Source organism: Synchiropus splendidus, chromosome 2, assembly GCF_027744825.2.
Source record: "Synchiropus splendidus isolate RoL2022-P1 chromosome 2, RoL_Sspl_1.0, whole genome shotgun sequence".
In the NCBI taxonomy this organism is placed as follows: domain Eukaryota; kingdom Metazoa; phylum Chordata; class Actinopteri; order Syngnathiformes; family Callionymidae; genus Synchiropus; species Synchiropus splendidus.
Window position 1 is genome coordinate 30,529,830 of NC_071335.1, and position 17,133 is coordinate 30,546,962.

The following is a 17,133-nucleotide window of genomic DNA, read 5'->3' on the forward strand; positions in this document are numbered from 1 at the left end:
GAAATGCATTGATTTCAAATCAGGATTTCGCATACTTAATTTATAGTGTCTTACTGCATTGTTTTTTACTATTTTATTTTAATTTGTGTATTATGTGGTAAATATTAGATCACATATGTCTTGAGTTCTTGCTTGAAGAAAAAAGGATTTTCTTTTGTTCTCAGAGAAACCATATGGTTGCCTCGGTCCAGTCTCCTCTCAGCATGGTGTAAAATGGTGTTCTGGAAAAACTGCTGTGTTTAAATTTAGATTTGAATGATTTGCAAAGGTTTCATTTACCGGTTTGGCCTCATAAAACGCAGCACAAACCATTCATCTGCCTGATATCCATAAAGGCTTTCTTCAAAACACACAAAGCCATGTGGGGATGAACCATTCCACTGCAATCAAGGTGATATGAGGTTTACCAAAATGGTTGCTTTTGCACTTATGGTAGTAGCATAACAGTGTGACGAGGCTGATGTTGATTTCGTGTTTAGTACTGGAGAGAAACCACACATATGCTCACAACTCTGAAGTATTCACAAAATGGCCACGTATCTCAGAATTTTACCAATGAGGAAGCGTCATTCCCCAAGTATAAAATTAGACAAGTTTCATAAGCGGTTCTTCTTTGTCCAAAAGGTGGGACATAACTGACTTCAACAGGGTGTTTTTTGTTCTTCAGGTGTAAATGGCTGGCTTTGTCTTGTCTGGAGGAGTTAGTGTGTCTGTTTCGGGCCATTCACTTGTGGAGAGGTCATAGAGGTCAATCTTGGCTGCATTGGACTGCATATACCACATTGCTTCACCCGACCCCACTCCCACCCCAGGGACAAAAGTGGACACGTTTCTGTCACAAATTGTTGCAAGGTTTGAAATGAATAGGAACATCATGTTTGCAAAAAATATATCCTGAGTTTCCCAGAGAATACAGCCACGTATATTAAATCATCATGTTTGACCTGTTTGGCAGGCCACATCGAGGTGAGAGAAACCATGTGGTTGCCTTTATGTGTGTAAAAGGAGGAAATGAACCTTTTTCAAATAGCTTTTATTGCCAACATTACATATCAAACAAGTTCCTTGCAGCCACAATTCTTTCCCACAAAATGCAAAATGCTTGTTTTTCCACCCGCTATATTAAATACATTCTTTGCTGTGAAATGCCTGTCCATTGAGCACCAGAACCCACAAGATGACCACCTTCATTTGGTGTAAATCCTTGGTTCAGTTTCAAGCTCTAACTATGAAAAGCGACACCAGCAGACACAACCACAGCGGCAGTGGAAGCGATAACATGGGAGGCCCACCAGAGAGAATGGAATGGTAGCATTTGCCCACATTCCCAATTTTGTCGACTGTGACCAACTCAAAAATTGGTGAGCAGCAGGAAGCGTTGTAGCCGGCCTGGATGAAGGGCCTATTAAGGCTGCTGTGAGTGATGGTTCCATTGCCAGTAGCCAGGTACATTTGTTCCACCCCGGTGCCGTTACCATCACTGACATTGGCAGACAATCCCCAGCGGAATGGTTCACACTGCGCCAAATCTTTGGGGCAGTCTTCGGCATTGATATCAAACACGTCGCACTCTGGTGGAAAGAAGTCTGTGATCTAAAAAAAAAGAACAGAGTCTTTAATCAACATTCTGCTTCGTCCTCACGCAACCACCAAAGAGTCGGATGCTCCGATCGACCGGTCACCGAACGTGGTCGGCCGATTTCAGCATGATCGGTGAAAGTTGAACACTACTGTCACTACTACTTATCACAACAACTGATCACGTGCGCTCCTCTGCTGCAGGCTGTTAGCGCGGCTAATGCTTAGCAACACCCACTGGTCCAAGCATGACATTTAGAACGCTAAACAGATAGCCCAAGAAATAACTATGAATAGCCAGCTAAATGACCAGCCTTTCTCAGGTGTCTTTTATGCTGAGACGGAAACAACCGTATTCGTCACCGATTTGGAGTCGGGTGTAACGTTCATCAGCCACCTGAATCTGAAACTTTTGGAAACGTCCAGTGTGGAAACGTTTATAAATGCAGAGCTCTCTGTCTCGGAGTCGCGCTACAAGCGGCCAGTATGTTAATATTTCATGGATAGAGAAAAGTCTTGAGAGATTCACCAAACATTGTCAATCCATGTGATCGGTATAGGTGATCGGCACTCGGGCTGATCGGTATCGGTGACTGGCAGCAAAAATCCTCATCGTAGCTTCCCCAGTATGCAACATTTTAAAAATGGCACTAACCAAACTGCCTTCTTCAGTTTCACCAATATTCTTTTCCGATGCTCTTGTTCCTGGCCTATGTCCATTATTTGTATCGACATCTGTAACATCTATATCATAATCTGGAGAAAAATGGCTAATATACACATAATGTAAACAAATAGGGGAGATGCTTTCTCTTTCACCCCAGTAGATAATTATGATTGTTTAACTTAGTTTTGGGGCCAAAAGGCCGTATGTTACTGTTGTCAATCACTGGTTACAGTAGTTAATACCTAGGCAAGTATTTACCAAGTGAGAACTCTGCCTTTCCTCAGGCCTGTGTTTGGTTACCTTATTGATGACGGTGAATCTCAGCACAGCGTAGTTAGAATCCGCACCGACGACTGACTTGGCATCAATGGTTACCGTGACATCAGTGCCAGGCACTGTGTTTATACCTGGAGTGATAGTCAAACTAGAGTTGGTGTATTTTCCAGAGGTCAAGGTGAGCCTGTTAAGAGAATACAGATACTTATTGAGTTGAAACCCTCTGGATTCGGTTTACTCCAGTGTGTAGTTAGTTACCTGTTTGGTTTTGTCATTGGGTAGTCTTTGTCGTTTTGTGCGTTAATAATGAATTCGCCGCTCAGACCCTGAGTGATCACACTGAATGGGATTGTGAAGGTCTTTCCTGGTTCCATGGTGCCCGTCACAGCGGCCTTAAGAGGAAAGACAATGGGTTTAGATTTGGTCAAATCTTAAATGTTACAGACTTTGAACTGCATACCTCAATGTTGACTTTGGAAACGGACATCTGTGTGGTCGACTGTCTCTCGTACTCGCTGCTTGACACTTTGTCTGTCCCTTGGTGCACAATGACAAACTCCCCAGATGGGATGGCCTTCAGTGTCACCAGAACTGCTCCGTTGCCCATGTCGGTGGTCTCACCATAGGTAATACTCTCAGAGGCAGACATGGCAACTACACCAACTTTTCCTATTTCCAATGAAGATGGACCTTTTTTGCCCATAACATTGAGCATAATACTGGCAGGCTGACCTGTGGACGTCAAGTACAGTGGATTACTAGCCAAATACCAAAAATGTAATTCATTTTCAGAACCCTCAGTTTGCCAACACTCCACCTGGGTGCAGGCATGTGGTAACATCATTAACTGTCTGTTCTCTGACTGGTTGATCAGTTCAAACTTACAAATTCAAGTTTGCTTGTCCGTCGCATCTCCAGACAATGACATGTTTGACATTAACGTCATGACTCGAGAAGACATGAAATCATCTTGAAAAGCTTGGATATCCATGTTCAAGGAGCCTTGCAGAAAAACTATGCCATTAGCAGCGAGTTTGCCCTCAAGCTAGCACAGGTGTCTCAGTCGAAGTATGCTTGTCACTTCTGAAGCTGTGGCAAGCAGCACCGCTTGTGTGTGGGTTACAGGCTGGGAAAAGCATGATGGCAATGAGTGGCCCTCACAAAGATCGAGATTCAAACTTGTGTGTGTGCGTGTTCCTCATGTGGAAGTTGGTATTTCGAAGTTTGTTCAAATGAACTTGATGGCCCCTTTCAGACAAGAGAATAAAAACTATGGACAGAAGTACATTGGACCCAACCAATAAAGATGATAGATAACCATGTTATTGTAGCTTTATGAGCTCAGATCTGAGATTACAGAATAATAATAAGTTTACTCCTGCATCATGACGCACTGAGATATCTGTTCAAGTGGCTTCTCAGCGTTGAATTTTACCTGCGAGGGGGCGCCCACTGATAACTGCATATCCAGGGTGAGGTCCATCGAATTTCTCCACAAAGTCATAGATAAAGGTGATTGTACTCTGCCCTGGAACACACCAAACATCAAAATGAGTTACTTATTTATCACGTCATCCCATTGTGTGTGTGTGTATAAGCAAATAAGTCACCTGTGACTTTGACTGTGTACGGCTGGTTAGAGTTGATCTGCAGTTTCCACTTTCCAGAAGCTTTGTCAGGATTCAGATTAATTCTCATCAGATTTCCAGTCGACTTAATGGTTCCCAGCTTTCCAGTGGCCTCAGTGCTGGTCTGGCTCACACCTGGGATTTGTTCAAGTGTCAGTGACATGTGAGAGTTTGAGGTCATTGAGGGCGTAACCCTGTTTACCTGAAGGGTTAGTCAGCGTAAAACTGATCGCTGTTCCAGTGATGTATATGGTGACCTTGCTCAGGGACCCATCCAACATGAAGGAAAATGTCTCTGCTTTTCCAGGATTCCTTGCTCTTTGCAGGACTGTCACCTGGTGGAGAGGAGGGTCATATGATTCATTGATTCAAGCGTCTCGTGGTTCATCAGATCTGTGAGTTTTACCAATGCTGAAGTGGAAGTATCGAGGATGATATCAGTCGCCTGAGGCAGCTCTCTCTTCGACACCTCAATAGCTTGTCCTCCTGAAGCCAGAGCCAGGTCCTTGTAGTCATTCAAAGAAGCAGCATAGACCGCTCTGCGACGTCTCCCTGGCTTTGTGGTCATGAAGAAAGACACCTGTGAGGAGAATTCATGTTTTTAGTGGGTTCCAGCACGTGAATACAAATAGAGCAAATCTACCGTGGACTTGGTTTTTCGGATCAGAGCAACAATGGTGTCCTTGAGTCCGATGTCTTTGGCAGGAGCATCGGTGAAAACATATATGTGAGAGGAAGCAGGTGCGCCTGTCAGTGCCATCTGGAAAACAAACCAACCAAATTCTGAAGATAACAGCACAGTTGTAAGCTCAACACTTGTGTTTTACCTGTAAACCTGAAAGACACATCTCTGGGCCATCACCACCTCCAGCTGCCGTCAACTTGGAAATTTCTGCTTTCATCACATCTGGGTCAGCTGTCCGGATCAGGGGTCCAAAAGCTGCATGACATCAACATTGTTTACTCTACACCTATATGTATCAGTACTAACAATCCATCAACCAATCTGATCTGGCCTCCTGATTGATCGCTGTTTCCTTATTTTTCAACCTTTTTTAAGCCACAGCAAACTTCAGTCAGACCTCCTATAGAAAATCGCTTTTAGTTTGTGAAAAAATGTAGCGACTGAGTCTTGGATATTTTGGCATGTTATTTGCAGAAAATGTCTTCGTTTTAAAATGTCTCCAGAAAAGAGTATGCAATATGGCATCATGAATTATTTATTTATTTATTTTAAACAACAATCTCAATTTTATTACAATCTCTATTGCGTGAATTTATTGTAGTTTGGGGAATTTCCAGAGAAATCATTGTCATTCTTTAGCCTTAACTTCATGATTCACATTTTGGGGCACATTGATTTGGTTCTGCATTTAGTTTATAATCAACATTTAAACCACGTAGCAAACTTTGTGTTATCATATCGTCCAACTCTATTGCTGGATAATTTCTGGCGGCACGCCTGTTGAAAAACACTGAACTAGAGGCAGTGACAGAAGTTGCCATTCTTTTACCTTTCTATTACTCAAGTACATCTCTTTGCAGTCCATCCCTGTTTCTTTCAATTCAAATTACATTAAAATCAAACTCATGATCTCACATGACTTGGAAAACGTTTTCACGTTCCATAGGTCTGTTCTCACTGGCATCAACAAGCAATCTCTGTCACGACTCCAACTGGCCCAGAACTTGGGCGTTTGCTCTCTCAGCTTCCTCTCAGCAGCCTCACTAAACCGAGGGCCGCCAGTTGGCGATCCCTGCTGTGTTTCTGTGTCTTTTGGTTTAAATGTGAGAAGTTCCAAAAATATGTATCGTCGAACTCACCAGGGTCATTGAAGGGCACAAGGATATACTCTGATGGTTCATCCTGAGTACCTCGCTTGCTGTCAATGATTTCATATACGACAGAGCGAGCTTCGTCAATGTCATCTTTCATGCTGCCGGTGGTGTCGATCACGAAGCACACCACCGAGACTCGGGCAATCCCCATCATTCTAGAGAAACGACCAAAAGTTTACCTTCTGTCTTGAGATTGTCTTGCGCCTGTTTTTACGTCATTCAGATACAGTTACCTCAAGAACTTGTTGTTTCCCGCAGCACGCCGGACGTCCTCCAGCAGCTCAAGGCTGGCAGCAGTGGCTAACTTGACAGCAGTGTCGTGGAAAGCTTGGTTGTCAGCACGGCGCTCATCTTTACTGAGGCCTCCTCGGGGGGCAACGTTGCTGGTCAGATCGCCTGCACCTCCGTGGCTACATTTGCCTGCACACGTAATTGGAGATAAATTTACTTACAAAATATTTCTGACTTGAATTTGACAGTGAATTGGTCAAGTTGTGACACAAAAAAAACAAAAAAAAAAGTAGCAGCTTCTCGCTCTGTCCATAGCTGCATAAACAGACTTGGACTTCACATACACAGTAGTAGTCACTTCTAGATACAGTATCATCTGAGGATCAACAATCTTGATGAGAGCTGAAGTGACTTTAAGCGACTTTAAATATGAAATCGAATGAAAACATAAAAGTTGAGAATCATGTTTGACAGAATGTGATCCAAGCGGTCCATCGATTTTTATTTATTTGAATTTGTCTTTTGGCAGTTGAAATGCGCTTTAAATATATTCTACATGTAAATACCTGATGGTTTGTCAGCGGAGAAGATTCCCATGTATCCAGATGTGAGTTTCTTCTCCTTCAGGATTTGAGGAAGCAAAGGATTGGCGCATGCCCCATTGGCACAGTCTTTGCAGGTGGCAGTGTTTACATCTTCAAGGCAGCGAGAATAGAAATCAGTAGAGCTCTGCATGTCAAAACTCTGGTGGTATAGAAGTATAGAATTGAATCCCCTTCCCCTGAAATGTCCGATACCACAGTAATAATGCAAATTAAGATGGAAAAAAGCCAATTCTATGTCAAAAAATGTAGCTGTTTTGGTGTGATAATTTGACAAATACAATTAGAAAAGTGAAATCTCTGAGCCTTTGAAATGAAAACGATAGATTAGTGACACTGAAATGAGACTTTTCCCAGGCTGGTCCTTGTTATAGTGCTTATCTCACACCCAGCTACACACCTGCGACATTGTCTATGGGGAGATCTTGGCGCAGCAGGGCCTCATACGGCTCTGTGTTTCCCAGCTCCACCCAGTTGCTGTGGCTGTAGAAGTCCTGTCCGAAGTAAAGAAAAGCAAAGGTTCATGACTCATTCAACATTATGAGGCACTTGAAACACAATTCATCTCACCTGTAGAACATGAAGGATTGTGCCAAGACTTTCTCTGGCAGCTCTGTAATTCTCGCTGCGGATGTTGGCTTTGATGGATGCCAAACCCTCCATGAGCAAACCTCGTCCAGTCAAAAAGGCCTCGGAGTTAAAGTGGTGTGGAGCACTGCAACAGAGTCACAACCATTGACTTTACCTTCAAAGCTGTTGCCTGGTCACAGCAGGATGGATCAGTCTAGTCAAATGTGTTTAAAGAGGACCGTTGTTGCCACACACCTGTTGGTGAAGTCTCTGTCCACGAGTCCATTCTGCATATAGATCTCTTGAAGGGCGGCATGGAATTTGGCACCAGAAACTTCTCCTGTTGCTGTTGGGCCAAGGCAGGCTTGCACCAGTTCTTCAGGAGACGTACCCTGCACATGGACCACTTATCATCATGTTCTTGAAATGAGTAATGACAGACACTGAGGACACATGGGTGCTGGAATGGGTTTAATCTGGGCACTCTTATTTCCTCCCACATCCCAAAAACGTACAGGTTTTTCACTCTTCACCGTCTGTCTGATGGCAATGTACTTGGCGACATTCTCGCCACCAAATTTCTGTGTACTTATCAAGCTTGCTGTACTGTGTTGAAAAGTAAACAATCATACCGTGGGTTTGAACTCATGCCCGGCGGCCTCAACCACAGCCCGGCACGTCTCCGACACTTTCTGCAGTAAAGCTGTGCCTGTGATGCTGACATGTGTTGACGCCCCGCCTCCAATAGAGACAAAGGCCGGTGCAGGTGCAACGAAGGTTAACACCAACAGTGCCACCACCCACAGTGAAGTCATGATCTGCAGAGGGATAAAGACAAACGTTAGCTGGTTCCACTTATGACTGTCATCATGATTGCAATGCCACTTGTGAAATAAAAGCAAACGAATCACTCGCGATTCAGTAAAAGTTAACTTAAAAGTTACCTCAAAGTTTTGACCAATATTTGTTTGTGACTTAGTTTCCAACAAACGTTCTTACACAAACACTGGAACGAAGGCCTCATCAATCATATTTCGCAATCACAAATCTGTCAATGATTTTACCGCATGTTATTCTCTCATGAAATATGTTTGAGAGCAGTTAAAACATATGTATATATATTACACACATATATTACATCATCATGTTTGACCAGATTTTTTTTAATCTTAAATCTTTAATTTTTATGTCCCTGCCCAGGTGAGAGAAACCATGTGGTTGCCTATATCTGTGTAAAAGGATGGAAAATAACCTTTTTCAAATACCTTTTATTGCCAACCTTAAATATTAAACACGTTTTTTCAGCCACATTTCTGCCCTTTCTGACCACCTTTATGTGGTGCAAATCCTTGGTTCAGTTTCAAGCTCTAACTATGAAAAGTGACACCAGCAGACACAACCACAGTGGCAATGGAGGTATCATGGGAGCCTTGTAGCTGGCCTGCATGAAGGACCCATGTATTACCAACTGTGACGCCAATGACATTGTCATAATTTTACTTTTTCAAAGATACGGGAGAATAATATTTCATAAATCAGTCGAGGGAAAATATAATTCTCCTGTATTTAAGTAATACAAAGTGTTATTTACACAAAATCTACATAATCATTGTCGGTTTATCTATCTATCTATCTATCTATATATATATATATATATAAATATACATACAATATTTCTTTGGAACTAAACAATACATTTAATTTAATCAAGGAATGTTAGATTTAAGTCATACCTCCAGTGGATCAAACTTCTTCGGACGTCTGCGTTTCCAACTGAAGAAGCAGCAGGAAACAGCATCCTGATATAAAAGTGCCTTAGTCATGCATTGTGATGGGTGGAGTGTTTATTCCCCTCATCCTCATCACATGTTCATAGAATGAACCTTATCTTTTCACCCCCCCATGAAATACTATCAGCCATAAAAGCATTTCCTGCATGTAACTGAAGTTCTGTGGATATGTGCAAAGTCCTCCTACGGTCTTCACAATTGGTTACACCCCGAGGGCATTCCTTGTACTTGAGAGCTGATGTTTACTGGTTTGCCCGATAACATGCCCCAGCCACCCCCTTTTGAAACACAGCAGCAGAATGGTATGCTGGCACTGTTACAGGGCTTCCCACGTACTCATACAACTAATGAGCTTAGCAATTGGTCACCCAGACGAAGTCCGTTTAGATGAGATCCTTTACAGAATGGGCCTCCCGACCGATGCTCTGAAACCGTCCTGCTGTGCACTTGGAGGTGCAACCCCAGAAGCACTCTTGAGTACTGAGCGAGCCAAGAGCGTCGGAAGACATATCCCTGAGATTTGCCTTAGCGATGGTAGAAGTCAAAGATGAGGAGACTACTTGACAAATGTCCACCATGGGCGCCCCCCTGAAAAGGGCAGCCAAGATGGTTGTCCTGGTGTGGGCAGTCAGTCCTTCTGGCGCTTCCCAGTATCACTGTATGCCTCAGCGATGGGCTCCCCGCATCCAATAAGCAGGAGGTTGAGCTGTCACTTTTTTCCCTCTGAAGATGCCAACATAGCTTACAAACGTACTCTCAGATCATCAAATAGCTCTTGTGTGATCTACCTAGAAGCTTCGTGCCCGCACTGGGCTTAACAGATGTAAATCCTCCTTATGTTGATGAGGTGGTGATGAAAAAGGTTCTCAACGTGATGACCCTTGAACGTCTTGGCCTTTGCTGTCCTTGGAACCTCCATAGCCTTCCCGGCTATCTAGGCCCTGGAGAGAAAGCCCTCTGTCCTCCAGAGGAAGAGCGCCGCTCACGGGGCAAGAGTTACACTCCTCAATATGATCGCAACCCAGGCGATATAATGATACAACGGTGATACAAGTTACAACTTGGGGCTTTGAAATTAGGACACTGTTTGCGGCGTGATCGAATTTCACCATTGTGCGAAGAATAGAGGATGCTTCACCAGAGACTCCATATTGACGATATTGAATGTTGGACATTCATCATGTATCGTATATTCTCTGTGTGACAAATGGCTGAGGCCCATTTGTCTGTTATTTAAAGTTACTGTTGTATGCTTGTTTTGTTGGTTTAATTCCACCTTGATCCTGTATTATGCATTCAATGTATCCCGGGATTGAAATATATATATGCATATATATATATATATACACTCTCTGGCCTGGATATTACCACTCTGATTTCCTACTTTATCTTAATTTGTGTATGTTGCGTTATGTTGAGAAATTATACAAATAAATAATAATGATATTGTGAAAATCATTTTTGACTGGAAATGTAAAGAGAAAAATGTTGCGATTGAGATTTCAATTGGGAAAAAAAGGATTTGCTTTGTTGGTCAGAGAAACGTTCACGTTTTCATGTTTGACCTAATTTTTTTGGTCTTTTTTATTGCTGTCCCGGCCTAGATGAGAGAAACCATGTGGTTGCTCATATCTGTGTAAAAGGAGGAAATGAACCTTTTTCAAATAGCTTTTATTGCCAACATTACATATCAAACAAGTTCCTTGCAGCCACAATTCTTTCCCACAAAATGCAAAATGCTTGTTTTTCCACCCGCTATATTAAATACATTCTTTGCTGTGAAATGCCTGTCCATTGAGCACCAGAACCCACAAGATGACCACCTTCATTTGGTGTAAATCCTTGGTTCAGTTTCAAGCTCTAACTATGAAAAGCGACACCAGCAGACACAACCACAGCGGCAGTGGAAGCGATAGCATGGGAGGCCCACCAGAGAGAATGGAATGGTAGCATTTGCACACATTCCCAATTTTGTCGACTGTGACCAACTCAAAAATTGGTGAGCAGCAGGAAGCGTTGTAGCCGGCCTGGATGAAGGGCCTATTAAGGCTGCTGTGAGTGATGGTTCCATTGCCAGTAGCCAGGTACATTTGTTCCACCCCGGTGCCGTTACCATCACTGACATTGGCAGACAATCCCCAGCGGAATGGTTCACACTGCGCCAAATCTTTGGGGCAGTCTTCGGCATTGATATCAAACACGTCGCACTCTGGTGGAAAGAAGTCTGTGATCTAGAAAAAAAAGCAAAGAGTCATTAATCAACATTCATCTCCATCCTCACGCAACCACTAAACAGTCACTATGTATGTAGCATTTTAATGTAGCATAATAAATACATGAGGAGAACAAATTGGGGAGATGCTTTCTCTTTCACCTTAGTAGGTTATTGTGCTTGTCTGATTCAGTTTTGGCGTCAAAAGGGCGTATGTTACTGTTGTCAATCACTGGTTACAGTAGATAATACCTAGGCAAGTATTTACCAAGGTAATAATGAATTTGCCGCTCAGACCCTGAGTGATCACACTGAATGGGATTGTGAAGGTCTTTCCTGGTTCCATGGTGCCCGTCACAGCGGCCTTAAGAGGAAAGACAATGGGTTTAGATTTGGTCAAATCTTAAATGTTACAGACTTTGCATACCTCATACCTCAATGTTGACTTTGGAAACGGACATCTGTGTGGTCGACTGTCTCTCGTACTCGCTGCCTGACACTTTGTCTGTCCCTTGGTGCACAATGACAAACTCCCCAGATGGGATGGCCTTCAGTGTCACCAGAACTGCTCCGTTGCCCATGTCGGTGGTCTCACCATAGGTAATACTCTCAGAGGCAGACATGGCAACTACACCAATTTTTCCAATTTCCAACGATGGACCTTTTTTGCCCATAACATTGAGCATAATAGTGGCAGGCTGACCTGTGGACGTCAAGTACAGTGGATTACTAGCCAAACACATGAAAAATGCTTAATAAAACAACATAATCCTTTTCAGAGCCCACTTCTCTGCTCCCCAATCTTTGAATTTAAAGAGCAGAGATTGTGATATTCGTCTCTACAAAGTCCGTGAATTTATTCCCAACAGAAATCCTCTGACCTTTTGACTAATCAGAGTTCAGTTTCCCAACACTGGAACTGAGTGCAGCCGAATGGTAGCGTCATTTTTTTTTTCCTCCTCTCATTGGTTGATCAGTGTAAACCTGCACATTCAAACTTAATAAGGTATTTGCTTGTCTGTTGCTTCTCCAGACAATAATATGGTTTAGATTCATACCAATGTCTCGAGAAGAAGAAACTCAAAATATTTCTTCTGAGAAGCTGGGGAAAGCATTATGGCAATGAGTGGTCCTCAGAAAAATAGAGATACAAACATGTGTGTGTGTTTTTCACGCTGAAGGTGGTACTTCTAAGTTTGTTTGAATGAACTTGATGGCTCCTTTCTGTCATGAGGATAAAAACAAACTATGGACAGAAGTCGTACAGTACAGTAGAAGTACATTGGACCAACAAATAGATATGCAGGATAACTGTGTTACAGACCCTTTTCCCTCTGATCTGAAATTACAGATTAATATCTACGGGCTGACAATGTGCATTTGACTATTCCTGCATCATGAAGCACTGAGATATCACTGTACAAGTGGCTTCTCAGCATTGAATTTTACCTGCAAAGGGTTGCCCACTGATAACTGCATATCCAGGGTGAGGTCCATCGAATTTCTCCACAAAGCCATAAATAAAGGAGATTGTACTCTGCCCTGGAACACACCAAACATCAAAATGAGTCACTTATTTATCATGTCATCCCATTGTGTGTGCGTGTGTGTGTGTATATATATGCAACATATATAAGAGCAAATAAATACGTCACCTGTGACTTTGACTGTGTACGGCTGATTAGAGTTGATCTGCAGTTTCCACTTTCCAGAAGCTTTGTCAGGATTCAGATTAATTCTCCTCAGATTTCCAGTCGACTTAATGGTTCCTAGCTTTCCAGTGGCCTCAGTGCTGGTCTGGCTCACACCTGGGATTTGTTCAAGTGTTAGTGACATGTGAGAGTTTGAGGTCATTGAGGGCGTTGTGTTTACCTGAAGGGTTAGTCAGCGTAAAACTGATCGCTGTTCCAGTGATGTATATGGTGACCTTGCTCAGGGACCCATCCAACATGAAGGAAAATGTCTCTGCTTTTCCAGGATTCCTTGCTCTTTGCAGGACTGTCACCTGGTGGAGAGGAGGGTCATATGATTCATTGATTCAAGCGTCTCGTGGTTCATCAGATCTGTGAGTTTTACCAATGCTGAAGTGGAAGTATCGAGGATGATATCAGTCGCCTGAGGCAGCTCTCTCTTCGACACCTCAATAGCTTGTCCTCCCAACGCCAGAGCCAGGACCTTGTAATCATTCAAAGAAGCGGTATAGACCGCTCTGTGACGTCTGCTTAAAACTCCAGTCATTAGGAAAGACACCTGTGAGGAGAATTCATGTTTTTAGTGGGCTCGTGCACATGAATCCAAATAGAGCAAATCTACCGTGGACTTGGTTTTTCGGATCAGAGCAAGAACGGTGTCCTTAAGTTCGACATCCTTCGCAGGAGCATCGGTGAAAACAAATATGTGAGAGGAAGCAGGTGCGCCTGTCAGTGCCATCTGGAAAACAAAAGCATTCACATTCTGAAGATACTGTAACAACACAGTTTTAAGACAAACACTGTGTTTTACCTGTAAACCGGAGTAAGCCATCTCTGGGCCATCACCACCTCCATCTGCCGTCAACTTGGAAATTTCTGCTTTCATCACATCTGGGTCTGCTGTCCGGATCAGGGGTCCAAAAGCTGCATGACATCAACATTGTTTACTCTACACCTACAGTATATGTGTCAGTACTTAAAAATACACTGTAATGAAAGAAAATCATCTATGGTTCCAATACATGACCATTCGTTTACCTTTCAATTACTCTTCCAGGAAATCTCATTGCAGACCATTCATGTTTCTTTCCATTTGAATTACATTAAAATCATACTCATAATCTCACATGACAACTTGAAAAACCGTTTTCATGTGTTCATGTTCCATAGGTCTGTTCTCACTGGCATCAGCAAGCAATCTCTCTCGCGGCTCCAACTGGTTCAGAACTTGGGCCGCCAGTTGGTGTTTCTGGTTTAAATGTGTGAAGTCCCATAAAAATATGTATCGTCGAACTCACCAGGGTCATTGAAGGGCACAAGGATATACTCTGATGGTTCATCCTGAGTGCCTCGCTTGCTGTCAATGATTTCATATACGACAGAGCGAGCTTCGTCAATGTCATCTTTCATGCTGCCGGTGGTGTCGATCACGAAGCACACCACCGAGACTCGGGCAATCCCCATCATTCTAGAGAAACGACCAAAAGTTTACCTTCTGTCTTGAGATTGTCTTGCGCCTGTTTTTACGTCATTCAGATACAGTTACCTCAAGAACTTGTTGTTTGACAGCAGTGTCGTAGAAAGCTTGGTTGTCAGCACGGCGCTCATCTTTACTGAGGCCTCCTCCGGGGGCAACGTTGCTGGTCAGGTCTTCGGCACCTCCGTGGCTACATTTGCCTGCACACGATATAAGAGATAAATTAACTTCACATATTTCTTGTTGTGTCAAAATAAATTACAGTAAAAAGAAAATAAAAATAAAAGCTTCTCTCGCTGTACATGTAAACTTTTTTGGACTTCACATGCACAGTAGCAGTCGCCCATAGATATCGTCTGAGGAGCGATAAAAAAATGCATTTTTGTTTTCTGTGTTTAAAATACTATGCATATGGAATATCTAAAATTTCTTACAGAAAATGTAAATATTTAATTTTTTTAATTTTTTATTAATGAACTCATTATTTGATTTAATTCATACCTTGAATGGAGCAAACTTCTTCTGATGTCTGCGTTTCCAACTGAAGAAGTTGCAAGAAACAGGAACCTGACATAAAAGTATACCCCCACCCAGATGAACAACAAGAAAGGGGCGGATAATTCTCGAAGGACAAAATAATATTTGTTTGCATAATAAGGCAAATTTCAATCTGAATGTGTTGGTGTCTGATAAAGCTCTCATATCCCAAGGGGCAACTGACCTTAGTTCACTGTGTGCATAGCAATTGATTTTTTTTGTGGGTGATAATTTAGATGACCTGCTAAAACTGCATCTCTTACTTCTTATCAAAAGTATTATATATACGTATACGGTTAGCACTCTCAGAGGTCAAACAAGACGTTCAACTGTAAACTTCAAAACACAGAATCACAATCTCAGATGTCTACAAACCAAAACGAGGATAAAACTGTCTGTCCAGAGGTTTGATTCATCCTGATAGTTATTTACCAGCACTTTCATCCCCTTCCTGTGTATGCTTTGCTCTTTCATAGTATAGTGTTTTGCATTTCAGAAGTATTAAAATAAGAATCACTTCAAGATCTTCAATGCAATTTCTTGCAGTACAGTCGAGACACTACTATATACAGCATATATATCGTAGGCAATACAGTAGATTTGATGCTTCTTCATGGACATGCATCCTAACACAGGAAACATGTCTTCTCAACCAGGAAGGATGGATCTTCTGCCAGATAGCCAGCAAGTACAGATGCAGTCCTTCAGCAGTTGGATACACTCTGTAGAATTCTTATTCTCATTCTTATTCTTATTCTCATTCTTATTCTTATGCTTATTCTTATTCTTATTCTTATTCTTATTCTTATTCTTATTCTGTAAATCCTTTCAACTGATCCTGAAACATTATGACACACTTGGCCACTGACTTCACAGCAATAGCATAGTAAAGTCTTCACTAACTCCAGTTTTATACTGTGAATTTATACATTGCAACTCAAAATGCTTTACAATTCATTCATAAATGCAACTGTGAAAGTGTTCTCAACATAAAAACAATCAACCCAATGTTAATGACCTGATAATTCTTTTAAGTTTCAGTCCACAATTTTAAGATTAACATTGTTGGAACAAACAAAGCCACACTTTCAAAAGGAAGTGTTGTTGGTAGTGAATTGGTCCTCACAACAACACACAGCTTTGTCTCACCATCTTTGTGGGCACCACTCATTGACATAACCATAACCATAACCATAACCATAACCATAACCTCGCCCTAAACCTAACCGTCCAAAATAAATGTCTAAACTTAGACAGGACAAACGTAAGCCTCATTATAATGACTCAGTTATATGATGGCAACCTGAGGGTGAAGCCTCTCACTAGGACCTCACTAGGATAAATATGCTTAAACACACACACACACACACACACACACACACACACAAGGAACAGAGGAAGAGTAATATTCATAACTTGGGTGTGCTGGGTCGGTGTGAAAGAAGAATGAAATTTTTAGTGCAGTTTCACAATAATGTAGATAATAGAGTCATAAAGCAGATCGAAAGCAAATAAAAAAAATAAAAAAGAGGGAAAAGTTATAATTTAAGAAGGTTAATGACAGTAGAAAACGATTTTCTGGGAGAATCAAACTGTTATTCAGCTAAAAGTAAGGTCAAAAAGATTAATTGATGCTGATGTTTAAAACAAATTGGCAATATCCTCATGCTTATAAAGGGAGGTGTGTCTTCCATTGCATCACTTAAACCTGCATTGTTGAGCTGGATGATGACATGCAACTGACCTCTGACCAAATTTGATCAGCTGGTTGGTTGAGCAACTGGGGTGGAATAGGTTTCAATGGGGGAGAAATGACACATTTACAATCAAACATAGAATATTAAAGTCAAAATGCACATATAAGTTCATTCTGCTCAATCTTTCACACAAGCATGTGAAGCAAAACAAAAAAGGATAGTAGCTTTTCATTAAATTCATTCATTCATTCATTTTTGAATTCCCTCTCTAGGGTTGAACCATGAAATGCCCAAAAAGCAGAGGGTTTGTCCCTGGCATACATTGTCAAAATATAATA

The 17,133-nt window shown here is 42.0% G+C and overlaps 1 protein-coding gene and 1 pseudogene across 1 annotated transcript; both read right to left on the minus strand.

The window, feature by feature from the left end:
- Positions 1-1,097: 1,097 nt before the first annotated feature.
- On the minus strand, positions 1,098-9,151 carry LOC128754319 (von Willebrand factor A domain-containing protein 7-like). Its single transcript, XM_053856850.1, has 18 exons — positions 9,125-9,151; positions 8,024-8,209; positions 7,647-7,783; positions 7,392-7,536; positions 7,222-7,315; positions 6,786-6,914; positions 6,222-6,408; positions 5,974-6,143; positions 4,977-5,089; positions 4,793-4,909; positions 4,556-4,729; positions 4,352-4,484; positions 4,132-4,284; positions 3,957-4,049; positions 2,982-3,253; positions 2,780-2,913; positions 2,546-2,705; positions 1,098-1,593 (listed from the first exon to the last, which is right to left on the minus strand). Exons 2-18 carry the CDS (start codon positions 8,204-8,206, stop codon positions 1,216-1,218), a joined length of 2,772 nt encoding a protein of 923 aa, XP_053712825.1. The 5' UTR covers positions 8,207-8,209; positions 9,125-9,151; the 3' UTR covers positions 1,098-1,215.
- Positions 9,152-11,034: 1,883 nt separating this feature from the next.
- LOC128753543 (von Willebrand factor A domain-containing protein 7-like) lies at positions 11,035-14,908 on the minus strand (annotated as a pseudogene).
- Between the last annotated feature and the right edge of the window lie 2,225 nt (positions 14,909-17,133).